Source organism: Rattus norvegicus, chromosome 14 (genome assembly GCF_021556685.1).
Source record: "Rattus norvegicus strain SHRSP/BbbUtx chromosome 14, alternate assembly SHRSP_T2T, whole genome shotgun sequence".
Taxonomy (NCBI): Eukaryota; Metazoa; Chordata; class Mammalia; order Rodentia; family Muridae; genus Rattus; species Rattus norvegicus.
The window spans coordinates 76,519,022-76,545,912 of NC_141547.1; the positions used below are offsets into that span (position 1 = coordinate 76,519,022).

The following is a 26,891-nucleotide window of genomic DNA, read 5'->3' on the forward strand; positions in this document are numbered from 1 at the left end:
CAATTTAAATTTAATTTTTAAAAAATTTTAATTAAAATTGGGATTTAATTTAAAATTAGAAGTTGTTGGCAGCAGTCCAGCCTCACTGCAAGCCTGCTTTAATCAGGCTGGCTCTTGGGGTGTCCACCACCCACATTCTTCTCTTAATCTTTTACCAATCTCTTCATTAGTGCCACCATCCCTTTTCCAGGCTTTGTGGGATGACCAACCTCAAATGCAACGTCTCCTGTAGGAAGGACTCTGCTCTCATTCCGAGGGGTAGAATCGATGACTCCTTCTTGCACTGGGATCCAGAGAGCATGCGTGCCTAGAATCGTTCACTCATGCACTCATCGTCCGACACAGATCCAAACCAGTGGCATTCAGGGGGGAACTGCGAGGCGATTTTGACATTGTTCCATTTAACTAGTTCTGTGAACAGACCATAAATGCATAATTATTGCCAACTGCACTTTTTAAAAATAGGACTTCTTAAATATTTAAGCAAGGCATACGGGGTTGAGCGATAATGAATCAGTTGCCATAATATCATGAAAAATTCATAATCGCTGAGTTCTGCCGGGCGCAAAGCACAAACTGAGTAATAGGAAATGCTGATAACGCTGATTTCTCCTCTCAACTTTGTGCTTACTGTTCTGAGCCACAGTGGAAAGACAGCCACTGCTATTTAAATAACACATCCCTACCCTGTGTTCTGCTCCAGCATAACTTACATGAAAGTTTTTAAGCCAATGTTGTTCTCTCTAATAAAGGTCTGTAGGCTTTCTCTTGGGAATGTACGATGCCTGGCCCCCGCTTTTCATGTGTGATTTCTCTTATATTCTGGATATGTGATCCGCACACCCCTAGGACTTTTTTTTGATAGAAGATTTTTTAATTATTTATTCATTTACATCCCAAGTATTTTCCCCTCCAGGTCCCTCCCTCACTCCTCTGAGAGGTCCCCCTCCCCACCCCCACCAATAACCAGTCTCTGCCAGATTAGGCTCATTCTCTTCCACTGAGGCCAATACAAGGCAGCTGTGGGGACCGACCTGCACACCTGCTACATATGTGCCGGGCACCTCGTTCCAAGCCATGTATATTCTTTGCTTGGTAGCTCAGTGTCTGAGAGCTTCCAGGGACCAGGCTGTTTGACTCTGTTGGTCTTCCTGTGAGGTCCCCATCCCCTTCCAGGTCTTCAATCCTTCCTTCAATACTTCCATAAGTGTCCCTGACCTCTGCCCAATGTTTGGTTGTGGGTATCTGTGGGATGATGTCACAGGTGAGTCAGGTAAAGATAGAAGGAGGCCTGGCAGGACAATATGGCGGGTGACTTTAAGTTTCCATGCTGTACCTTCACAGGTTGTTACAAATGTTTTTAAGGGATGGATGTGTACAGGGCTTTGTATGTTTAGGTGGGCAATTATATCTTACAATTGGATCAAAGGTTATTGTGTGTTCTTTCATGTGTAGATTTAAGTGTGAGTGAGTGTGGAGCGGCTGGTCTGGGCCACCGAGGAGTTGGGATGTGTGTTTCTGGCATGGAAACCTGCCTTGGGAGCTAGATCGGTAGAGAGATTGCTGCCAGGCTCAGAGAGAGGCCTTCGGCAGTGGAATACAGGATGGAGCAAAGCTGGTGAGAGACTTTGCTGACTGAGAATTAAGATATCCAGCAGATATCTTGGGGCACCGCGATGCTGGACCCAGTGGAGATAAAAGACAGCCATACTTTTTTTATTTTTTATATTTTTACAACAACAGATATCTGCATCTGTTTCAATCTGCTGCTGGGTAGAGCCTCTCAGAGGACAGTTATGATGGGCTCCTGTCTGCAAGTATAGCAGGGTATCATTAATAATGTCAGCAATTGGTGCTTGCCCATGCAATGGGTTTTGAGTTGAGCCAGTTATTGGTTGGCCTTTCCTTCAGTCTCTGTTCCATCCCTGCACTTCCTTTAGACAGGACAAATTTTGGGTCAAAAGTTTTATGGGTCAGTTGGTATCCTTATCTCTCCACTGAGGGTCCTGCCTGGCTTCAGGAGGTAGTCTCTTCACCTAACAGTGTCCCAACTGTTAGGGATCTCAGCTAAAGTCACATGCATTGACTCCTGGGAGCCTCCCACTATCCCAGGTCTCTGGGGCTTTCCAGAGATGCTCCCCTCTTCACCCAACCCCTGCAGCTGCAGATTTCCATTTATTCTCATGCTCTTCTGGGCCTGTCTCCCCCCACACCTGACCCTGCCTCTCCATTGTGCTCTCCCTCCCCTCTCCCACCCAGTCCCTTCTCTCCCTCCGCCTCCTGTGACTGTTTTGTTTCCCCTTCTAAGTGTGATTCAAGCATCCTTGCTTGTGCATTCCTTCTTGTTTAACTTCTTTGGGTTTGTGGGCTATCATGGGCATTCTATACTTTATGGCTAATATCTACTTATCAATGAGTACATACCATACATGTCCTTTTGGGTCTGAGTTACCTCACTCAGGATGATATTTTCTAGTTCCATCCATTTGCCTGCAAAATTCATGATGACCTTATTTTAAAAGCTGAATAATATTCCATTGTGTAAAAAAAAATCTTTTCTATATCCACTCTTCAGATGATTGTTCTTGATTGTTCCTACTTTCTGGCTTTTATGAATAAGGCTATTATGAACTTTGTGGAGCACACGTCCTTTTGGTGTGGTGGAGCATCTTTTGGGTATATGCCCAAGAGCAGTATAGCTGGGTATTCAGGTAGAACTATTTCCAATTTTATGAGAAATTGACAGATTGATTTTCAAAGTGGTTGTACAAGTTGGCAATCCCATGAGCAATGGAGGAGTGTTCCCCTTTCTCCACATCCTTGCCAGCGTGTGCTGTCCCTCGAGTGTTTGATCTTAGCCATTCTGATTAGTATAAGGTGGAATCTCAGGGTCGTTTTGATTTGCATTTCCCTGATGGCTAAGGTTGTTGGGCATTTCTTTAAGTGCTTCTCGGACATTTAGGATTCCTCTGTTGAGAATTCTATTTTGGTTTTGTATTAGTCAAGGTTCTCAGAACTTAGGTCACAGAACTTAGGGAATGTCTTTATATATTAAGGGAAATTATTGGAATGACTTAACAGTGTGCAGTCCAATCAACACAACAAGGGGAAGCTGTGAATGGAAGTCCAAGAATCTAGTAGTTGCTCAGTCCTATAGGCCAGCTGTTTCACCTGGTTTTCTGTGTAAGCTAGAATCCTGAAGAAGTAGGTTTTAACAGGCATGCTGGCAAGTAAATGCAAGCAGGCAAAGAAGAGCGAGTCTTCCTTTTTCCAATGTCCTTATGTGGGCCTCCAGCAGAAGGTGTGGTCCAGATTAAAGGTGGGTACCACCAGGCCTGGATCTGGAACTTGCTTTGTCCCAGACTGGCCTTGAATTCAGACATCTGTCCACTTCAGTCTCCTAGGGTTAAATGTGTGTACTACTTTGCCAGGCCACTATGCCTCAAGATTTCCATGTCAAGATCCAGGTCAGAAGACTGTGTCTTCTAGCCTCAAGATCTGGATCACAGGTGTGCCCTCCTTCCTGGATTGTAGTTCATTCCAGATGTAGTCAAGTTGATATCCAGGAATAGCCATCACAGCTCTGCACCCCATTTTTGAAATTGGGTTATTTGGTTTGTTGGAGTTTATCTTCTTGAGTTCTTTATGTATTTTGAATATTAGCCCTCTATAGGATATAGGGTTAGTTAAGGTCTTTTGCTGATCTGTAGGCTGCTGTTTTATCATGTTGACAGTATCTCTTGCCTTACAGAAGCTTTTCAGTTTCATGAGGTCCTATTTATCAACCTTATGGCCTGAGTCATTGGTGTTCTGTTCAGGAAATTGTCTCCTGAGCCAATGTGTTCAAGGCTATTTCCCATTTTCTCTTAGATTTAGTGTATCTGGTTTTGTGTTGATATCTTTAATCCATTTGGACTTGAGTTTTGTGCAGGGTGATAAATATGGATCTATTTGCATTCTTCTACATGCAGACATCCAGTTAAATCAGCACCATTTGTTGAAGATACTTCCTTTACTGCAATGTATGGGTTTGGCTTCTTTGTCAAAAATCAAGTGTCCATAGGGGTGTGGTTTTATTTCTGGGTCTTTGATTCGATACCATTGATCAATCTGTCTGTTTCTGTACCAATACCATGCACTATTTATCTGTAGTTTATCACTATTGCTCTGTAGTACAGCATGACATCCGGGATGGTGATTCCTCCAGAGGTTCTTTTATTGTTCAGGATTGTTTTCATATTGTCTATGTGGGTTTTTTGTTGTTCCATATGAAGTTGAAAAATTCTATTTCAAGGTGTGAAAAATTGTTGTTGAAATTTTGATGGGAATTCCATTGACTCTGTTGATTGTAAGATGGCTATTTTTTCACTATGTTAATCCTACAGATCCATGATCATAGGAGACCTTTCCATCTCTGTGACTTCAAGTTCTTGTCATACAAATCTTTTAATTGCTTGATTCGAGTTATACCATGGTATTTTATATCATTTGTGGCTATTGTGAGGAGTGTTGTTTCCAAATTCCTTTTTCTGCCTAATTATCATTTGTGTAAAGGAGGGCTACTGATTTCTTTGAGTTAATTTTTATACCCAACCACTTTACTGAACTTGTTTATCAGCTGTAGTTCTCTGGTGGAATTTTGAAAACTGCTTATGTATAGTATCATATCATCTGCAAATGATGATACTTGATTCCTTTCTGATTTATATCCTCTTAATGTCCATTTGTTCTCTTATTACTCCAGCTAGAACTTCAAGTACTTTATTGACTAGAGAGAGAGAAGGGGGCTTTGTCTTGTCCCTAGCTTTAATGGGTTTACTTCAAGTTTCTCTCCATTTAATTTGATGTTGGCTATTGGCTTACTGTATATAATTTTTATTGTGTTTAGGTACGTGCCTTGAATCCCTGATCTCTCCAAGACTTTTAACATGAAGGTGTGTTAGATTTTGTCAAAGGTTTTTTTCAGCATCTAATTAGATGATCATGTGATTTTTTTTTCCTTTCAGTTTGTTTATATGGTGGATTACATTGATGGATTTTTGCATATCGAACCGTCCCTACATGCCTGGGATGTACTTGATCATAGTGGATGATGTCTTTGATGTGTTCTTGGATTCAGTTTGTGAGAATTTTGATGATTTTTGTGCTGATGTTTATATGTGAAATTAGTCTGAAGCTCTCTTTCTTTGTTAGGTCTTTGCATAGTGTAGGTATCAGGTTAACTATAGCCTCATAGAATGAATTAGGCAGTAGGTAGTGTTCCTTCTGTTTCTGCTTTGCAGAGTAGTTTTAGAAGTATTGATACTTTGAAAGTTTAGTAGAGTTCTTCACTAAAACCATCTGGTCCTGGGCTTTTTTTTCGTTGGGAGACTTTTAATGACTGCTTCTATATCCTTAGGGGTTATGGGACTGTTTAGATGGTTTACCTGATCTTGATTTTACTTTGGTATGTGGTATCTAGAAAATTCATCCATTTCATTAGATTTTTCCAGTTTTGTGGAGTATAAGCTTTTGAAGCAAGACCTAATGATTCTTTGAATTTCCTCAATTTCTGTTGTTATGTCTCCCTTTTCATTTCTGATTTTGTTAATTTGGATACTGTCTCTGTGCCTTTTAGTTAGTTTAATGAAGGGTTTGTCAATCTTGTTGGCTTTCTCAAAAAATCAGCTCCTGATTTTGTTGATTCTTTGTTTGTTCTCTTTGTTTCAAATTGATTAATTTCGGCCCTGTGTTTGACTATTTCCTGTCATTTAGTCCTCTTGGGTGTGTTTGCTTCCTTTAGTTATAGAGCTTTCAGGTGTACGTTGTTAGTGTGAGATTTTTCCAATTTCTTTATAAAGGCATATGTGCTATGGATTTTCCTCTTAGCACTGCTTTCATTGTGTCCCATAAGTTTGGGTATGTTGTACTTTCATTTTTGTTGAATTATAGAAAGTCTTTAATTTCTTTATTTCTGTTGTAGAAATTTTTAATTCCTATCAAGAGTTTCTACCCTGTCTTCAATCATTCAATTCTCAGATAAATACATGCAACTTTTATTATTTACGATAAGCTTTAAACAGCACAAGAACTGGGCAGATATCTACCATTTATGCCATTTGAATCTACTTTTCTGGTGATACCCCTGAGTTATTTCTTACTGTTTCATTTGGGCTGGTCTAAATTCCAATTGGCCAGCCCACAGGGCCATGTTTTGACTCCTAACCTGTGTCATTTGTCTCTTCCTCCTCACTTCTTCTCCTCTTCATGGTTCTTTTCTGATCCTAAGCCCAGGAACCTCAAACCCCACCTGTTTCTTTTGCCCAGCTATTGGCTGTTAGCATCTACATTTACCAAAAAGAAATAACTTGGGATAAAGTTACATAGCATCACTAAGGTCTACATGCAGACTGTCTGGGGCAATCAGATATTGGGGGCCTGCACCTGGCATTACAATACATAGCAAAAGAGCAAACTTCAACATAGTTCTTCCTTGACCAATGAGTATGTGGGGTTTCTGTTTCTGTTGTTCAATCTTAATCCATGAAGATCTGACAGAAGGCAAGGGGTTATTTCAATCTTCTTGTATATTTTGAGGCTTGCTTTGTGCCCAACTATATGGTCAGTTTTGGAGTAGGTCCCATGAGGTACTGAGAAGAAGATATATTCTTTTATTTTGGGGTAAAAGATTCTGTGGATGTCGGTTAAATCCATTTGGTTCATAAAAATCTGCGCTTTTCACTGTTTACCTGTTTAGTTTATGTTTCAGTAACCTGTCCATTCATGAGAGTGAGATGTAAAACTCCTCCACTATTATTATGTGAGTTCTATGTGTGATTTGGGTTTTAATAAAGTTTTTTTTTAATTAATGTGGGTACCCTTACATTTGGGCATAGAAGTTCAGAATTGAGACATCATCTTGGTAGATTTTTTCCTTTGATGAGTATGAAGTGTCTTTCCACATTTCTCTTGATAGATTTGTGGTTGAAAGTCTATTTTATTTGTTTTTAGAATAGCTACTCCAGCTTGTTTTGCTTAGAAAACCTTTTTACAATCCTTTACTCTGAAGTAATGTCTGTATTTGTTGCTGTGGTATGTTTCTTATATACAGTGGAATGATGGATCCTGTTTACATATGCAGTCTGTTAGCCTGTATCTTCTTATTGGTAAATTGAGTCCATTGATGTTGAGAGACATCAATGACTAATGATTGTTAGTTCCTGTTTTTTTAATGTTGAAGGTATTAATGTATGTGTCTGGGTTTCTCTTCTTTTCATTTTGCTGTGACATGATTAATTTTTTGTGGTTTTTGGGGTTTTTTTGTTTTTTGGGGGTTTTTTTTGGATGTAGTTAGCCTCTTTGTGTTTGAGTTTTCCTTCTAGTATCCTCGTAGGGCTAGATTAGCAGAAAGACATTGTTTTGTCTTGGAATATCTTGGTTTCTCCATCTATGGTGATTGAGAATTTTGTTGAATACAGGTAGTCTGAGCTGGCATCTACGGCCTCTTAGAATCTACAACACCTCTGTGCAGGATCTTCTGCCAGGTAATTCTGATACGTCTGCCTTTATATGTTACTTGGCCCTTTTTTTCTTGCAGCTTTTAATATTCTTTCTTTGTTCTGTATATTTAGTGCTCTGATTATTATGTGGTGAGAGGATATTCTTTTCTAGTCAAATCTCTTTGGTGTTCTATAAGCTTCTATATTTATAGTCATCTCTTTCTTTAGGTTAGAGAAGTTTTTCCTTTGTTGAAGATGTTTTTGACCCTCTTCTATTCCTATTATTCTTTGGTTTGGTATTTGCATAGTGTCCCACATTTTCTTATGTTTTGAGTTAGGAACTTTTTTACATTTGGCATTTTCTTTGATCGATGTTTCCATTTCTTCTATGGTATTGTCTACACCTGAGATTCTCTCTTCCATCTCTTGTATTCTGTTGATGCTGCTGCCATCTGTAGTTCCTGTTCCCTTTCCATCTCCAGGTTTTTCAACTCTCCACAAATGGGTTCATCTCTTCCACAAATGGGTTGCCTCCATTTGTGTTTTCTTTATTGTTTTTGTTTCCATTTTTAGTTCTTGCACTGTTTTATTCATTTCCTTTGCCTTATATTTTCCTCTGTTTCTTAAGAGATTTGTTTTATCTTTAAGGGCTTCAACCTGTTTGATTGTCTTTTTCTATATTTCTTTAAGGGAATTTTTTAATATCCTCTTCAAAGGCCTCTATAATCTTCATGAAATGGGATTTAAGGTTAGAGTCCTACTCTTTAGGTATGTTAGGACATCCAGGACTTGCTGTAGTAGGGTGGTGGGTGCTGGGTTCTGATGGTGCCATATTGCACTGGCTTCTATTGATATGTTCCTACACTTGTCTTTCACCATCTGGTGTTGGCTGGCCTACATGTCCCAGGTTACAGCAGGCTCCCAGGAGGCAAGTGGAGCTGTGTGTTTCGGGTTTGAGCTGGCATCCTGGTAGGCAGGCAGAACTGTGGGGTGCAGTGTTGATGTGTGACTGCTGCACGTGTAAGGGTGGACCAGAAGAGAAATGGCACTCTGATAACACCCCCAGTATTTTAAGCCACCCCACCCATCAATTTGCTGGCCCGTAAGCCTCTGGAGACTCTCCTGTCTCTGCCTACCAGTCCCTGGTAAAAATGCTGGGATTAAAGTTGCCTGCTAGCATCTGGCTTTTATGTGAGTTCTGAGGATTTGAATTCTGTTCATCACATCTGTAAGACAATCACTTTTACCCACTGAGCTATCTCCCCAGCTACACAATTACAGTTTTCAAATATTACTTCAGTTTCCCTGTGGGAAGGGAGAATGTGAAAGTGGACGAGTAATCCTGGGAGCACTGCAGTCCCTGTTTGGAAGGGTGTTGTCTAGCCCATAAAGATGGCCACAGACAGGCAGAAGTGATGAACCCAGCTACATGTTGGAGGGAGATAGGCTGAGACAGCAAAGCAACTGCATTTAAGTGTGATCTCTTTCCAGACCATACAGGTATCATGCAACACTGTCCTCCTCAGAGATGCCAAGCTGCAGCCAGCCACAGCCCTCCTGTGCTGTCCTATGAAAACACAAACTCAGAGAAACCTGTCCCCACAAAGTTTGATGAAAAGGTGAGACAGTAGCTTCTCTATAAGCCCTTCCAGCAGTTTTGGCACCAAGTGAGAGCTCACTAAGAATGCCCAAAGCAGATCATTGTGGTGTCCATTAATTGTTTTCCCATACTGTCTTAGAGTTTATGGCTGCGATAAGATACTATGATCATGGAAACTCTTATAAAGGAATACATTTAACTGAGGCTGGCTTACAGTTTCAGAGGTTTAGTACATTATCATCATGGCAGGAAAAATGGAGCGCAAAGGCAGCTATGGTGCTGGAGAAGGAGATGTGAGCTCTACGTCTTGATCTGAAAACAGCAGATGGAGACTATGCCACACTGAGCATAGCTTGAGCATTGGAGACCTCAAAACTCAACCCCACAGTGACACTTCCTTCAACAAAGCCATACACTCCCTATGGGCCAAGCATTCAGACACATGAGTCTACAGGGGCCATACCTAGTCAATTAACCACACATATGATGACAAATCATTGGGTTTTAATGTTTCTAAAAGGTTTTGTTGTCTCACACTTCATTACTCTTTCACCAGATTTTCAACTTGCATGTTTTCCAGATTCTCAGAATGTTCTATTCATTAATTGTGGGGGGAAAGGGATGTGAGAAAGTTAGACTTACATTCGTTAAGTTTCATGCATGATTAGATGGAATTTGAATATCTGAGTTCATTTTCCAACAAAAGATTAACATATCACATTTCAGTTGAGCATGGCAGCCATGTCCTGACCACTGATTATATGTGTCAGTCAGTGTGAGGAATCAAGATCCCTGACACAGAAGAGAGCTAGAAATAGCTAATAAGTGGCTTTATTTATCCATCACATGTTTTAGGATCTCTCCTTCAAATCCACTCCAGTCACACAATCACTTCGCAGTCCATCATGCATGTGGTTTCCACTAAGAAGAGTGAGTTTTCTTTGTGTCTCATCTGCCCCCTTCCTCCAGCAGCTGTAGCATTACTTACTAAAGACAGCACCAAAAAGATGGTGCCGCCCTCACTCCATATCCTTGGCTTATGAGTATCCTGCTCCAGAGCTTCTCAAGGTTTGTAAGAGAAGCATCTGGGATCTCTGATCAATTCCTTGTAATCCCTATTGTATCTCAAATATCTTTGCTTGGCCTTTTCATTAATCTCTACCTAATTCTCTAATGGCCTCTCATTCTTTCTATAAACTCTGAAATCATCTTTCATTTCCCTGTCACATGATCCTGAATGTTGTTAGCTCTGCTGTGCTCATGGGCCTTAGGATTCTTGACTCAGTGTCTACATAAGACCAAACTCTCAGAGCCTGACTTTCCTGAGAGAAGCTTAGACTAGATCAGGGTGTTCCCATTTCCAACAGCTCAACAAATCTCATAACTTATGGCAGATCTGAATACTCTCAATAATGAGGTCCACGTAATGTTATGTAAACTGACTGCTTTCACTTTTGCATTGGTATGCTAATAATTTTTACAGCAGCATTCCAGACCACAGACACACACAAAAATGTAGAAATCAATCACCATATTCTGCAACTGAGTATATCCCCAAGAGAACTGAAAGGGGAGCCCAACAGGACTTGAATTCTTGTTTTTATAACATTATTTACGATAGTCAACAGGTAGGAAGAACACAGGTATCCATTCACAGGCAGAGAGAGAGAGAGGGAGAGAGAGAGAGAGATAGAGAGGGAGAGAGAGAGAGAGAGAGAGAGAGAGAGAGAGAGAGAGAGAGAGAAGAGAAAGAGAGAGAAACAAAACATTGCACATACACACACATTATGATCTGGCATGTTCTACATAAATAAACTCCAAAAACATAATACTAGGTGAAGAAAGACAGACACCGAAGGACAAGCGAATACCTCCTGCTATCCATGGTTCCTAGAACAGCCAAGTCTACAGAGATATCATGTAGCAAAGTGGTTCCCCAGGAGTGAGATGAAGAAGAGAGTAAGGGAGAGCTGTTGTTTGGTGAGCACAGAGTTTCAGTTTGAGAGGATGGAAGATTTCTTGGAAATGGATAATGGCGGTGGTTTTAAAGCAAAATAAATGCACTTAATGCGATGAGATATGCACTCAAAGTGGCTAAAATGGTGACTCTTTATACTATGTATCTTTTATTGTGCATTTAAAAGGCACAGCAGGACCCCTCAGCCTGCTAAGGCCTCCCGGAATAGAGGCCTTATGACTCTGTTCAGGGATGACTAGAAAGTCAGTGCTATTAAAGGTACTCTAACACCAAGTGCTGTGCTCTGCAGTCACTCAGAGGACAGCATACACCCCTTACAACCATATCTGGAGATAGTCTAAGAAGTCCCAAGTCACAACAGCTAAAGCAGTGGTTCTTAACCTGTGGTCACCACCCCTTTGGAGATCACATATCATATACCCTGCATATGAGGTATTTACATTGTGATTCATCACAGTAGCAAAATTAGAGCTATGAAGTAATGACAGAATAATTTTATGGTTGGGGGTCATCATACCATGAGTAACTTTATTAAAGGGTCACAGCATTAGGAAGGTTGAGAACCAATAATCTAAAGCATCTTCTAGCTTGACCAACCAAATGAGTGAATGAAGCTCACTGTGGCTGAGCCTTCCCAAGCCCTGAGACTAGCCAGGAGCACTGGAGCCAGTACCCCAATGACCACAGGGATCAGCAGACTCAAACTCTGGCAGGGAGGTGAGTTCTCACTTTCTTACTGGGAACCTGCCTGAACTTTGCCTAGGACAGGATCTGTAAAACTCCCAGCAAGGTAAAACTCTTACATTGTTTGAAACCTCCTTTGTACTAAGTCTCCACTGGTTGATGGAATAACAAAGGAGGCCTCAAACAAAGTAAGGGTTTGAGTTTCAATTTTTGTCTGTTTACAAAGAACTACTTAGGATATTCTTTATCCTTAGTATATATGAGAAATTGCAAGTATTACGCCCAGTCCCATGCTTTTGACAAGTGAAATTAGTCACTGTCCTGGTTCAAGAAACACATTTCCATGACACCCCAGTTTCCTCTCTGCCCCTGTGAAGCCTCATCCTCCTCTGGCTGCTGACAGCAACTCTCATTTCCACCAATGCCTTGTGCCCTTCCTAGAATCCTTTCTAAAGAGAACCAGAGAGTGGCTCTTTTGTTCCTGGCTTTGTTTCATGGAGCACAATGTTTTTGAGACTCACCTACTGTGGTTGCCTGGGTTGTGTTAGACTCTTAATGGCCCACAGTGCCTGAGTTAAATACCAGAGACCAGAAGGTTGCTTATAAAGTGCCCAGTCTAGGGTAACTGGTATGTGCATTAGAACATTAGATATATCTGACTAGCCACACCTATGAGATGGCATGAAAGAAAGTGAGGCTGGAGTTAGGTAGGAGCTAGTGCACACTGGCCAGATCATGTCCGCCTGTGCCCATCGCTGGATGGATCATGTTGGTGCTGGGATGACCAGAGACTACAGTGAGAAACCAAGGACTAGAGGTCATGTCCCTGATTATCGCCAACCATATGGTTGATTTTGACTTGCTGAACCTTTGCTACCCATCTGTAACTAGAATGAGCATTGTGCATCATGCATAGTCGAGAGAAATAGTGTGGGGAAGGTTTGAGATACTGAATAAGGAAGGGCCTTGGGGAGGTATAACTCCATATCGGGACCCTGGGAACTCAATGAAGAGACTGCAGGTCCATGCAGTCACAAGCACACACGCAATGCCAGGAGCATAGATAAACCCACTCGCATCTTTCTACAGTGTCAGAATTCACCGAGTAATAAACTCACCAGCTATATCAGTTTCATTGGCTGCTATTTCCTAAGTAGTCCTGATTTCCCTTGATAGCTGCTCATTGGCACCCACAAGCTCTTTTACGCCAATGTATATGAATTATTGATATGAACTCTTGGATTATAATTACACCATAAACTGGAAGAGGGGGCGGTGACAAAGGATTTAAAAGGCCACAGAGTTTAAAGAGGCCTTAGTGGAGGTGAAGAATTGATATACATTCAGGGAGTTACTGCAAGAGGCTAGACACTAAAGAACCCAGTTGGATTGTTGCCAGAGACCCAAGAATACACAGCTTAGCGCTAAACCAGGATGTAGCTGCAGCCACCTGCCTGGGGCACCAAGGTGAGCTTCGGGTCCAAGTTCAGACAGACAGACAGACAGACAGATCATGATGGTTGAGTGAGAAGTAAATAATGAGGACTGAACTGATCTGAAGCACTGGGACAGTTGGCAGTCTCCTCTCTGTTGTCTCTTGGTGCAGGTACCTGCAGTCAGATGACAGATGGTTGGGGCTGTTGCCATCGGTCATGGTGTTAGGGGTCCCTCCTTTGACAGGGTCTGGGTGAGAAGGAACACTTCACCCTTTCTTGGTCTTGCATCCTCAATCACTCCAGTAGGTTTACAGGTAGGAACAAACTGTCTGTGCCTCATGGTCGGTGCTGGACAGGTGGTGGCATTCATGCGCACAGCAAAATGCAGAGTCATCCTTCCTCGAAGGATGTAAAGTGAACTCGTCCAGGGAGGGACAGTCTAAAAGCCACTTCTCTACACAATGCGGAGTGTCTTAGGGCAGGGCACAGTCTATTCTCCAAACACCACGTACCACACAAGTCAGTGCAGCACAGGAGAAAACCAGTCAACTTACACTTTCAGTCTTGATTTTACTACACGACTCCAGGCAGAAGATACACAGAGACAGGGGTGCAGCAGCCTGCTCTGACCACTGTTTTTGCAGTGACCAGCACAGCACAGTGTCACAGGCTACACATGTCCTCAAAAAACTTCACCACATGCAGATGCAGGCATCCCTGATAACTGAGTGCAATCCCAGCACTAGGAGGATCAGGAGTTCTGGGTCTTCCTCAGATATATAGTGTATAGCCTGTTATCCAGGGTGTTTCTTTAAGACACTCTGTCTTAAAGAAAATTAAATAAAATCATTGACAGATGGAGGGTGTATGCTTCCTGAGACTCAGATGATGGACTTCTCCTAATTGATGGGCAGTTCCCGGCCCCTCCCCATGGACCACCCTCTTCTCGTCCCTATCAACCTCAGAATCCCCAGCTGCAGTGGCTCCTTCTGTGTCCATCTCCTCACAGCATCAGTGGGCATTTCCAGGGTCCAGAACAAAATGGTCTGTGCTAAATATCTACCCATTAGTCTGTGATTGGACCCGGGTAGAACAAAAATAGAGTTTGAATTAATTAGTCCATAATGAATACCTCCCTTTGATCCTAAAACTTTCCTCATTGGACCACAGGATGCCCAGCAGAATGAATGGTACATTGGAGATTACAGTCGCCAGGCGGTGGAAGAGGTGTTAATGAGAGAGAGCAAGGTAATGTTGTTCCTGTGGCCATCCCGTGTGTCTGCACGTGAACACACACAAGAGTAGGAAGGGGACATGGGGAGAAGAGGTTCTATGGGAGAGGAAAATAGTAAGAAAGGTCAATGGGGTACAGTTTCTAGTTACTTCCAAGGAAAACTTTGATGAAAGAACACGAAATCTACAACTGGAGTTCTGGAATGATTTTCTAAAAACGCAGAGATAGATAAGATGCTTTTACATCTAAGACTTGGTTTTGTCATTTGTCATATATCTGACTTTCCCAAGTTCCTAAACATGATTAGTTGTTGATTCTTTATTCATAAAATGAAAAACTGTTTTTAAAAATATCAGTGCTAAAATATAAGCCACTAGAAAATGGCAGTGGGCCACAATGGGTAGTGCCTCCTTCTGCTCTCTTCAAATTTCATCTCCTTACTAAACAGACACCTATGGTACACTTGGGTCTCTATGACTGACTTCTTCAAGAAAGTAGCAGAAGTCATGAATGTTGTAATCCAGCATATGACAGGTCATGTTGCAGTAACAGATGTCCCAGAGATCTTTGTCATTTATCCCAAGATACTACTTCTTCCCTGCACACCAGATTCAAGATAGATTTGCTTGGGCTCTGTGGGGCTCTGTTTCCACCTTTACACTGTGGCTCTTCGCACATCTCCCCAGGAGTAACACACTTTACCTCTTCCTTGGCCAAACTCCAAGACCAAAGCTAACTTCAAAAAAGACTGGGAAGCTCCATCCTACCATGGCATTCAAATAGAGAAGGACTCTAATAAGGACTCTAATAAAGGATTCAAATAGAGAAGAGCGTTTGTAGCCTGAGGTCAAATGACAACCACAGCTTTCATCAAAAAGCAAGTGACTACTGGGTGACTTCTCTGTCAGGCACAGAACTCCACTGGGTTGCTTGGAAATACTAGAAAGCTTCTGTGGCTTAAGGACCACTAAATCCTCAACCAGGCCCCTGCTGAATATGAACCTACAACAGGAAGGCGGCAGTTAATTCAGGAATAAACGCTAGGTCTCCAATACAGTTAAGAAAACTCAGAATTGAAATTAAAAAATTTACTTATTCATCAGTTTCTAGATAAACAGAATAATGGCCACTTCTCACACACAAAGATGTCCAATCCTAATCCTAGAACCTGTGCCTGGATCACTTTATATAGAAAGGAGGAGTTAGCTCATTAAGTTGGAGATCTTGCAATGAGGAGGTTATCCTGGTCCCTTGTGATCCCCAATAAGAGGGAGGCAAGGATATAAGGATACAGATTTGGATGTGGAAGTACAGGTCAAAAAGGTGGTAGCATCATGAGCCATATAATTCTGGTGACTTCTAGGGACTAGCAGAGTCACAGACACAGACTCCTTACCCCTCTCCCATGCTACTAGACTTCTGACCTCCAAAACTATATACACATTGCTTTATTTTTAAGTTACTAATTTCATGTCAGCCTGTTAACACTAGCATTAGAGACAAAGATGATTGCTAACGAACTATCTTGGTCCCATCAGGAATAAGTGGGATGGGAATCCCCTAGGTGGGGAGGCCGAGGTCAAGGTCTCATTCACAACAAAGAGATAAGTACTCATTTGCACCAAGTCTCAGCTGCTTCTAGCTACAATGACTACTCTTGGCAGTGCAGTGGAGATTGAGGAGTGGTTACTGGTCCTCTGTCCCAGGATTTCTGTCCTCTTCCTCTGTCAGCGTCTCAGACATGTCTGACCTCTGTTATATATAGGATAGGCCATGGGGATGGTAGACCCCAGCCAGGGCTCTTCTTCTTGGGTAAACATTGCATAATGTTCCACCATGTTCACATAGTTGGACTTTCACCAACAACGACTTTAGATACAGAAGCCCACATGTGAGCTGTGCCGGGAGAGCACTGTGCATGCCATTGGGCATCACTGTGGCCAGGCTTGGTGCTCGTCCAATGCCCCCTTCCTCCCTTTGTGCCTGTGCTGTGTCCTCCTAAGACAGAGTAACACTGTCTAAGCTGAGTGACTATCTTCCTTTCCTGTTTGCATTGAGTTGTCAGAACGTGTTTCCCATTTACAAGACATAATTTAATTTAAATAAAGATTTCCCAGATTTATTTTGACAAGTGCATTGCAGAGTTTAAGGTGATAAGCTCCTATTCTTGGACCCTGTTCCCCTTCCTGATCCCAGGCAATGTTCTGTGCCAGAGTCATGAGCCTTTGCTCCTGAATGAATGCTTTAGGCAGAGAAAGTTGCAGGTGGTCCCTCATTGCCTTTGACAAAGCAGAAGTCACCATGCTTAAGAGTTAGACTTGGAGTTTGGCTTTCAGGTTTGTCATTTGCTAACTGTGCAACTACTGGCCACATGTAACCAAGAACAGCTATGAATGCAGACCAACATAAGATGTCAACTTACTCAGAACATTATAAGACTTTTTTTTATTATTCTTTGGTCATTAAAAAAATAAAAAATATTTTGCATTATTTTTATTTAAATTCATGTCTGTATATGTGCACACATACATAGGTGGGTACTCAAAGAGGCCAGAAGGTGGCTGATCTCTCAGAGAGAGGCACACTTTTGTGAGCTTCCTGATATGGGTGCATGGTTCTAATGATAGAGCAGCAAGAGCTCTTAATGGCTGAGACATTTTTCCAGCCACCCCACCCCCATTTCAGTTTGACTGCTCATTTCTCAAGGATAAACTATGTAGATGACAACCTCGCACTCAGTGTCAACGCTGGACCAACCTGCTAAGCCTGGGAGATTTGCTTAGGCTCTGAAGTCTTAATTCTCTGTAAATGGGGGTAAATGTCTTTTTTCCAGATTTATGCAAAACCAAATGAAATAATGTATGTAAGATGCCAGTCACCTTTAGGGCAGCTCTCAGTAGACTTCTTCTGCCCACATTGTTATAACACGAGTATGCACAAAGTAATCATGCTATCCTTAAAGTGTTGAAGAATCATATCACATGATATACTATTTAATTTATCGATACTATATTACAGATTATTATATTATAGAATACAGTTATCAATACCCCATACAATCTGTATAGATAATATAACAACTAGAAATACAAATCATCACACATACTGCCTACATTACGCTATTTTTCCGGCGTTTATCATCATCTATGCACGTTTTCACACATTTATAGTCCATATATTCAGTATGCTCCAGCATGCGACAGCACTGCATAATCCTGAGGTCAAGCCTTGTGTGCTCAGGGGAAGTCTGCCTGTCAGCTTCACATCTTCATCTTGACCAGACCTCTCCCATGTGTCTGGTTAGTTCCCACTCGTGCTCTATTCTCAGTTGTTCAACTCTTCAGTCCTGTGATCTGCATACCGAGGCTGTCTATCCCTTGGCCTCAGACACTGGTGCTTCTGGTACGTTTCCTCTCTCCTCTTCCTTGCCCGACCCTTGCCTTGACCCTGCAGGCTGTATTTCCTACTCCATCTCTCTACTCATTTGGGTGTCAGTCCCTGCAAAGCCCATCCCTCTTTTGCAAACCCTGATCCTGCACTGAAATCACACACATACACAGGGCTCCAATTTCTTGCGCTAAGATCTGTTTGCTCTGTGGTGGCTTCCATTCCACTCTAGAATAAGATTGGATCTCCAAGATGCACAGGACACAGGTGAGCAGTGACAGTTTGGGGGACACCAGAGAGGGATGAAGGAGCACTTCCCTGTGCAGAAGGAGACAATATGTAACAGGAGCCCCAGAGCAGGTGTCCGTCCAGGAAATGGTAACCTGGCTGGAGTCTCACTAAGATTGTAAAAATTATGCAGAGAGTCGAGGAAGATTTGGAAGAAGGAGCACCATTGTGTGTCTGGTACACTCTCAGCAGGCAGTAAAAATGTCATCTACACAGACATTGTGTTAGCCATTGCTGTGATGAAAGACTCAAAGACAACTTCGTGAGAAAGGTTTCTTTGAGCTCCAGGTTTCAGCCCCTGGCAGGCTGATCCCATTGCTTTTAGGTCTGTGGCAAAGCAGAAACATCACGGATGAAGGGCAGCCCACCACACAGTGGCCAGAAAACACAGAGAGGATAAGGACAAGACACATCTTTCAAAGGCACCCCCTTGGTGATCTACCTTCCTAGACTAGGCTCCACCTCCAAATAGCCTATTCAGCTTTGAACTCACCAATGGATTAACCTCATGATGTTAGCACCTTTGAGAACCAATTGGCTTTTCTCTATCACCACCTACTAGCACATAAGCCGCTTGAGGGGACACTTCATATCCAAACCCCAACAGGCACTCAGTAAAAGCTCACAGAGGTAAATGGAATGTGCGACTGGGTTGCCAAAAACTAAATCCACTGAAGAATCTCACAAGAACATCTTCGTTGATGTCCCCTTAAGACCAGGCTCCTTGCACATCTGAGAAGATAACCAGAATTCCTTTTGCTTCAGGATGGTACTTTTTTGGTCCGAGATTGTTCCACAAAATCCAAGGCAGAGCCCTATGTTTTGGTGGTGTTTTATGGGAACAAGGTCTACAATGTGAAAATCCGCTTCCTCGAGAGCAATCAGCAGTTTGCCCTGGGCACAGGACTCAGAGGAAATGAGGTAGGTAAACCCAGCCTCCACCCTTTCCTTGGCTATAAGTCAAAAGGAAACAGAGTTTAGGAGATGCTACGTCCATGTCCACATACCCCAGTGAACACAGGAGGGGAGGTGAGACACTGAAGTGATATCTCTCCAGCCCCTTTCATGAACGTGCTGGCACATGTAATGCTATGTTCAGTTCACCATGCAGCAGGCCGCCATGCCACTGACTGTCCCTCAGCCTCTTAAACCTATTAGAGAAACCTGTTCAGAAAGAAGCAACTGCCTTCTGCCTTGTGGAGAGCTTCTCCCAGCCCATGCTGGCACTCTATGCTCCAATCTCCCCATGTTCAATACAGGCATTTCTGAAATCAAGTGTCATTCATTTATCCACAGGACTGGGTTCTCAAAATGAGTGCATGTTCAGCAGTAACATTCTGTGCTAAGCTGAGGTCCCATTCTCTGGACAGTTGTGCTGATGAGAAGCCATCTATTGGCGAATCTGTCAGATGCTGTACAGGTCAATAATTCCATATACGTAGGAGGCTGAGGCAGGAAGATTACTAGCGTGACTCTGTCTTAGAATAAAAGATAAAAACAGGTTTGAGGATGTGGCTTGGTGGTAGAGTGCTTGGGTTAGGTTCAATCAATTAAACATTAAATAATAACTATATAAATAAATTGATCAAAAGGAGATGTTTCAGCTAAACACATATTCCAGGTCTGTTCTGTATGCTTTGTCCTGTTTCAGTCCTCAACAACTTTTTGATGTGACCGTTCCCATCTCAGAGGTACAGAAGCTGTGTCATAGAAAATTAAGTAAATGGTCAGAGATGGAGGCAGTAAGCAGGGGCTATACTCTCAGTCTTTCTAGAATAAAAATTAAGAGGAAAAATGGGAGACAGAAGTCAATTATACATCACCATCTACTAAGGATATGTGTTCAGCCATATTCATCCACTACTCTGAGCTTAGGATCTGGACCCTTACCGTTCAGTGATGGACATCCAGCAGCTCCAGACCTCGACTTCATCTGCTGGAGGGAGACTGGGGTGGAGGATGTGTCTCGTCTCCCAAGTTTACAAGATGACGTCTGAAGCCCGAAGAGTTCGTTGTATGACTACATTTGGAAATAAACCCTTTAGAGAGGTTCTTAAGGTTAAATGGCATTAGTTGTAAGCTCTAATCCAACAGGACTAGCTTCTTCATTTTATTTCTAAAACAGGAATCACAGGGCTGGGGAAGTGGGGACAGGCTTAATTTCCTGCTAGCCTAGCCTACTTGGCAAACTCCAGGCCAGTGAGAAAACTTGTCTGAAAAAAACAATGAAGTGGATAGTACCTGAAAAACAAAAACAAACAACAACAACAACAAAAAAATGACACATGAACTTGTCCTCTGCCCTCCTGATACACACATCTGTAGACACCTAAATGCTCATAAACATGCATAAACATGCACACACATATAAAAGAGAAGCACTAGGAAGCCATAGGGTCAGAAATGCAGAGATGGTCAGCAGCTCTCATTAGTGCTCTTGGACTGGGTTCTACCCATGCCTCATCTCTCCTGGAAAGGGAAAAAGCTCTCTGTGTCTGCTGGGACTCTCTAGTACTGCTGCAGTCCAAGCCTGAAGAAGCAACGACTTTTCTCAAAAATACACGCTGACACTCAGCTATTGGCCTCAGCTCTTAGACCAAAGTCAGCAGAATGGCCCATGGAAACTCCTGTATTGAGACAAGGGATGGGATCAATCAGGAAGCAATCCCTACTACACGATGAAGGAAGATGGCACACAGTAGAAAGTCTGCCATCTGAGAACCAGGCATAAAACGGACGGAGAAGCTAACGGCCTGATGCACAGTGTGATAGAACAGCCAGCTCAGTCTGGAAATGCTAGTAAGAATAAAACAGCAGCTTCATAGAAGCCAAGGATCTGGGCACGCAGATGAAGATGGTTCATTAGCAAAAAGAAACAGCAGCATTGTGGTTCAGTGGGTAGAGCGCTTGCCTGGCATGGGTGAAGCTCTGGGTTCCATCTATATTACAAGTATGCTAGTGTAAGTCCTAGCACTTGGGAGGTAAAGGCAGGAGAATCCATTCATCCCAGTTATGTTGTGATTTCTAGGCCAGCATGGGCTACATGAGACCCTATCTTAAAACAGAAAAAAGAGAGCTGTTACTTGTTACTCGTTGTAACCGATCAGTGGTTGCAGCCATTCTAAACAGAGGAAGAACAAACATTCCCCAAATGACCCAGATTAGACCTTGTCATGTGCACCCTGTCACAACCTCAATCAGAATGACACTAGAGAAGAATAGTGAGTCACTGTCACCAAGTGTCCTTCCCAAGCTTGCAAGCTGCCTTACTGTCACTCTCTTTAACCCTTAGAATACATAAGCAAAGGTGATTAGCTACTTAAATTACAAGCCTAACAGGAAATGCTAATGTCTGCATTTAGTTATGTCACAAACAGTGACCAACTGTTCTGGAACAAATTCATGATAACTGCTAGCTGACATAGCAACGTAATCGGACTATAACCATTTGGATTTGTTTTGTACCATGTGCACTATAATAATAGTTGTGTGGTCCCTCTCACAACTGCACTTGAGTGGTAGGATTCTCTACAAGGCATCATTTAATGTATTTTATGTGTATGTGTGCATGTGTGCCTGAGTATGTGTACATGTACCACATGCATGCAGCTGTCTGCAGAGGCCGAAAGACGGTATTGGATCATCTGGAACTGTGTTTGTAAGCCATCAGATGTGGGTATTGGGAACAGAACCTAGGGTTTCTACAAGAGTAACAAGAGCTCTTACCCACTGTGCCATCTCCCCAGCCCCTGAACATCTTTTAAATGATTCCATTTAAGTTTAGATTTCGGGAATGGAATCAACTTTTTCTAATGTCTACTGAGGGGAAAAAGGAGTCGAGGTTCCATAGATTAGTTATCGGGAATTAGATTATAAGCATCCAGCTAAAATATGCCAGGTCCAAAAACAGGATAGATATTTGACAGTCAAAATAGTTTGGGAACACTCAAGCCAACAAAATAATGTATACCAAAAGGATATTCAACCTGTCCTTAATGAACAGTTGCATATTCCTAAGTCACACAATGGAGAATGTGTGGAGGGCACGTGGGCTTACAAAATGGGGTACAATATGAGATCCAGTGGCTTATTTCTTAAATTCAGTGACTAGGTATCTGTTGACAGCTATACTAAAAGCCTTTTATAATATTAATTTTTAATTATACGTATGTGGGGATATCTGTGTGTGTGCACGCGCACACAAGTGCAGGTGTCCAGGAGGCCAGAAGGGCATCAGTTGTCCAGAAGCTGGAGTTACAGGTGTCTGTGAGCTGCCATTGAGTGCTGGGAATGGAACTCAGGTCCTCTGTGAGATCAGTAAGTGCTCTTAACCACTGATCCGTCTCTCTAGCCCCTGTCCACTCCCCATGTTTTAACACTGAAATAGTTTTGAAGATCATTCAATAGCGTTCAGGAAAGATTTTTACCATCTGGCACCCACCAGGTATTCTGATAGTGACCTGGCCCTGTGTTGTTTCTATGAAGCCTGCTTAGAGTACACAGTTGCCTAATGAGAACACTCTACGTGTGGATAGAAGAAGCCATGTTAGTATACGCAATTCTTCAAGCATACCCTGAAACGTGAAACAAACCAGACTATTTTAGTAGAAATTTGCTGAATGTAAAAACATAGACTGTTTTTTCACTGTGGTCTCATTTGTCTGGCAAGTTTGCCCCTGGGCTAGAATGCCAGTGTATATGTGTTATAAATGACTTGGCCATAAACTATATTTCAAAGTAAATTCTAATGTCTTTTTAATGACAAAAAAAAAAAACTAACTCAGAGAAAGATGATCATGTGAATGCGGACATGGGGAGAAGTCAGTTACCTGCCAGCCAAGGAGAAAGGCTTTAGGAAGAAGCAACCATGTAGACACCTGAGACCTCGGGCCTGCTGAATTGTGGAAAGATACATTTTTGTTGCTTCACCCAGTCCGTTATGACAGACGGTGTTTCTTCCACTGTTATGACAGCCTTTGCAAACTTACGCAGTTTAAATCCAGAACTTCCGTAGACACCTGTTGTTCATCAGGAGGTGTGGAAATAATGTCACTGGGGCTTAGCGAGTGCTTCCTGGGGGCACATGAGTGACAATCCTGTCGTCTGGCTACATGAAGAGTCCTGGTTACATCCAGTCCCTGATACAGTGTTCTTTTCTCACATGTGGCCTGGGGAGAGATTGCCAGCACTTGGGAGGAGGCAATAAGATGTTGGTAAACACTGTCAACTTGACCTAGCTAGATCTCCTAGGAAACAGGCCCCCATGAATTCAATTCCATTAATGGAGGTGTACAGATCCACACCACTCCCTAGGCTTAGGTTCTGAACCACATCAAAAGAAAGGACGCTGAGCATCAACATTTATGATTCTTTGCTTCTTTAAAAAAAAAAAAAAAAAAGATTTCTTATGGATACAGTGTTCTGCCTGTATACCAGAAGGGGTCACCAGACCTCCTTATAGATGGTTGTGAGTCACCATGTAATTTCTGGGGATTGAACTCAGGACAGCAGCCAATGCTCTTATCTCTGAGTCATCTCTCCAGAGTCTTTGCTTCTTGACTATGGATATAACAGGACCAGCTGCCTCGGACTTCTGGTCTTTGATGGACAGTCCCATGAACTGCACCCCATTGCCAGATTAAGCCCTTTTTCCATCAAATTGCCTTTGGGAGCATATTTTATCAGGGAAATGGGACTGTAACTTAAACAGACAGTGGGATCAGCACTCCAGCCTTCCCTCAGCCGAGGATGTGTGAGCTGGGCAACTAAGTAGGTCGCCACAGTCACATTCAGAAGGCGTTGTATAAAAACCAAGGAGGCAAGTGGCCAGTCCTTTTGTATGAGGACTAGCAAGCCAATGAACAGACCTGAATCCCACAGACAGACTCTGCCACCATTATCACTTACGGGTTTTCTTGTGCTTGTTAAGCAGCTCTTTCATTAAGTAGGTGATGGCCACACGCACATAGAAACCTATCTACACGAAGGGACTAGCTAGCTCAAGGTCACAGCAGCCTTCAATACCTTCTTCCAGTTCACAGAATTTTTCTTCTTAAAAACAAATAAACAATAGAAACAGAAAACAACAAAAAAAGGTTGAGTGATTTTCAAATACTTGAGCTTCATGTTGTTTCTTCCATATAGAATTAGGAAATGGCTACTTCTCTGCCAGGCGATTTGTACTTTGTTCCCCACCATCTCTCTCTCTCTCGCTCTCGCTCTCGCTCTCTCTCGCTCTCCTCCTCCCTCCCCCAGTCCTTAAAGCATCTCTAGGAAGGACACATTGTTGAATTGTTGGGGACCATTTACTGGGGAGAAACAGAGACTGTACTAAGGTCTTAGTCTTGTCTCCAACATGTCACACATTGGCCTGCTAATGAAAAAAAAAGACTGCATAGTAGCTCTGTAATTATATCCTAATAGCACCTTATCAGATGGTAAGCCATCCATGACGGCCTCAGAACGAAGGAGCTGTCAACTGAGCCCACCCACAGACCCCCACCTTCTGCATCTGCACAAACTGTTACAATTACTGCATACTAGTGCCTATTTTTAAAAACCCTTTTCTGTGTTAGTCCTTAATTCCCTATTGTTTGCACCCCCCCAGGCATGAGTTTTCCTTTCCATATATCTGTTGAATATTCACATACATGCCCCATGCACAGGCATCATGGGTACAATGAGTTCTCAGAGCTACCCCACATACCCCACACACCCTACCCCCACCCTCACCCCCTGAAGAAAGATGCTGCTTTCGCCTACATTTTAAAGATGGCGAAAGTGAAGCACAGAAACAGAAAGCAGACTGCAGTACTGGGATTTCCTTGCCTTTGCAAACCTCTTGGTTTTGCACACGATCTCTCCTGCCTGATGACAGCCCCCCAAGCACTGCAGGTTGAGAGAGGCAACATCCACTTGGAGCTCACTGTGTGCCAGGCATCTTGTGAGAAACCGCAACCCACAGAGATTCCTCCCGCTGCTTTTGGAAGGCACTGGGCCCTGCGGTAAGAGAGAGATGGCGGTCCTGTGCCTTCCGCAGCCTGATCCTTCTGCCTTACAGAAGAACTTCGCGTCCTTAAGAGAATCGGATGCAGAAATTCCCGCTAAAAATGCAAGCCAAGTCCCAGCTCTTCTCTTCCATCTGTGCTCAGACAGCGTCACCAGTCACTTCAGCAGGAAACACATGAGGGCTTCTGGGGACAATGCGCACTTTGTCCTCTTTTCATCTATCTTGTGGGGTTTGTAATGGCATAGGAAGAGAGTAGCTCCTAATTCATGGGAGCTGGGTATGAGATGACGTGATATAAATACCACAGCAGGTACACTGGGGGCAGGTGCCTATGAAGTGTCCGATCTCATCTGAACGGATGCTGAAAAGTCCTCTCCTTGAGGCTATGTACTTCAGCCAAAGGCGAGGACCAGACCACAAGGGCTAGAAGAAGCACCTGGGCCAGATCCAGGGAAGGCTCTACCTGTCTGCCATCCTTACCAAACACAAAGGGCAAGCAGAGGCATATGCCCCCCCCAAAAAAAAAAAAACCTTGGGAAGTCATTCAGTTGGTCATTCTGCCTCATGGGAAACATTGGCTTCTCTCTGATCAGAATCTTGTGCTGACGCATGACTAGGCTGAGCACCCGTTCCCTTCTCAATGATGACCCGGAACTCCTCCCTTCGAGGATGCGTTTTACCAAATAAAACAGTACTGGTGCTTTCAACACATAGGGCAATAGGTGTAGATTCTAGGTCACAAGCGTGAATGTATTGAATATACAATACTTAACTCATGATGCCCCGTTACTCACCAACTGGACCAGCAACTATTGGTAACCAGGGATTCAAGACTCATCCAGTGCCCCTCTCTGCAGACACCTGAGCAGCAGTGAGTTTCTAAAACTCCTGGTAAATGCTTACTCCACAACTTGAGCTGCTAAGACTGAAAGAAATATTAATAACAACATGTGGGTTTCTTTCTCACCTCCCCTGTCTTCTTCCTTATTCTTTTCTTTTTTCTGTCTCTCTCTCTCCCTCCCTTCCTCCCTCTTTCCTTCCCTCTCCCACTCCATTTTTCTAACAAGGGAAAAAACAAAGGAAGTGCTGTCCACAGTTTGTACATAGGACAGACACAAAAGATTTAAACAGACTTTTGGATCTAATATTAGGACATTTGACATCCACTCTTCTCCTAGGGGAAAATCTAAGATAAAAATAGCAGCTTAATTGCAGACTCTTCTCCCAGCCTTTTCAGGCAACGTTGCAGCTGTGGGCACAGCACGAGAGTCCCTAAGAATGGGGTGGGAGTGTGTTTTACCATACCTGCCTTGTTTCCTAATACTGTGGTTTCATAAAAATGACCCATATAGTAGACTAGTGAGGAAGGTTATTGGTATCAGATTGATTACTTCAATGCTAAGGAAAACAGAATGAGAAGAGTAAGCACCTTGTACCGACCACTGACGCCAGGAAAGAGTCTTCCCTTAACTGTCTGTGAACTCATTCAGTGGACGAGCTCTACATAGAAAGGTTCTCTCTACTGACCACTTTGTTAAATCTAAACAAAAAGGAAGAAAAACCCATCCTGGGTTTGAAACTGGAAGTGAAATTCAAAAACTCCTCTCTTCCTAAGACTTATGAAGATAGTCTAAGATGCATCCCATGGTTTCACATTTACAGACCCCTGCTGAGAGCTAGAACATAGGGAAGCCATTCTCCCAAATGCTGTCCATGCTTAAGTTCCACTGATGCTCACAGCGAATTCCAGAGGCAAGGTCCAATGTCACCACCAAGGTAGACAGAGAAATGGAGTGC

The 26,891-nt window shown here is 42.8% G+C and overlaps 1 protein-coding gene and 2 long non-coding RNA genes across 7 annotated transcripts in view; 1 reads left to right on the top strand and 2 right to left on the bottom strand.

Annotated features, from left to right (window-relative positions):
* Positions 1–26,891, top strand: part of Clnk (cytokine-dependent hematopoietic cell linker) — a 181,587-nt gene that overhangs the window by 148,127 nt on the left and 6,569 nt on the right. For 2 of the 4 annotated variants that reach the window (XR_015637096.1, XM_087584569.1), the window contains exons 16-18: positions 8,970–9,097; positions 14,347–14,424; positions 18,851–19,006. Coding sequence is in view for 3 of the 4 variants with exons in the window: in XM_087584569.1 (XP_087440695.1) it covers positions 8,970–9,097; positions 14,347–14,424; positions 18,851–19,006 (362 nt within the window). In the remaining variant the exon portion in view is untranslated. Of the gene's footprint in view, positions 1–6,673; positions 6,800–7,457; positions 7,524–8,969; positions 9,098–14,346; positions 14,425–18,850; positions 19,007–26,891 lie in introns of those variants that run through there. The other 2 variants (XM_087584570.1, XM_087584568.1) reach the window with 2 other exon arrangements.
* LOC120096632 (uncharacterized) overlaps positions 1–26,891 on the bottom strand; it is a 59,935-nt gene that overhangs the window by 7,425 nt on the left and 25,619 nt on the right. For both annotated transcript variants that reach the window (XR_015637097.1, XR_015637098.1), the window contains one exon: positions 210–411. This is a non-coding gene — a long non-coding RNA (uncharacterized LOC120096632). The remainder of the gene's footprint in view (positions 1–209; positions 412–26,891) is intronic.
* Positions 16,889–20,124, bottom strand: LOC148001397 (uncharacterized). Its single transcript, XR_015637103.1, has 2 exons — positions 19,976–20,124; positions 16,889–19,559 (listed from the first exon to the last, which is right to left on the bottom strand). It is a non-coding gene; the product is annotated as an uncharacterized LOC148001397 (long non-coding RNA).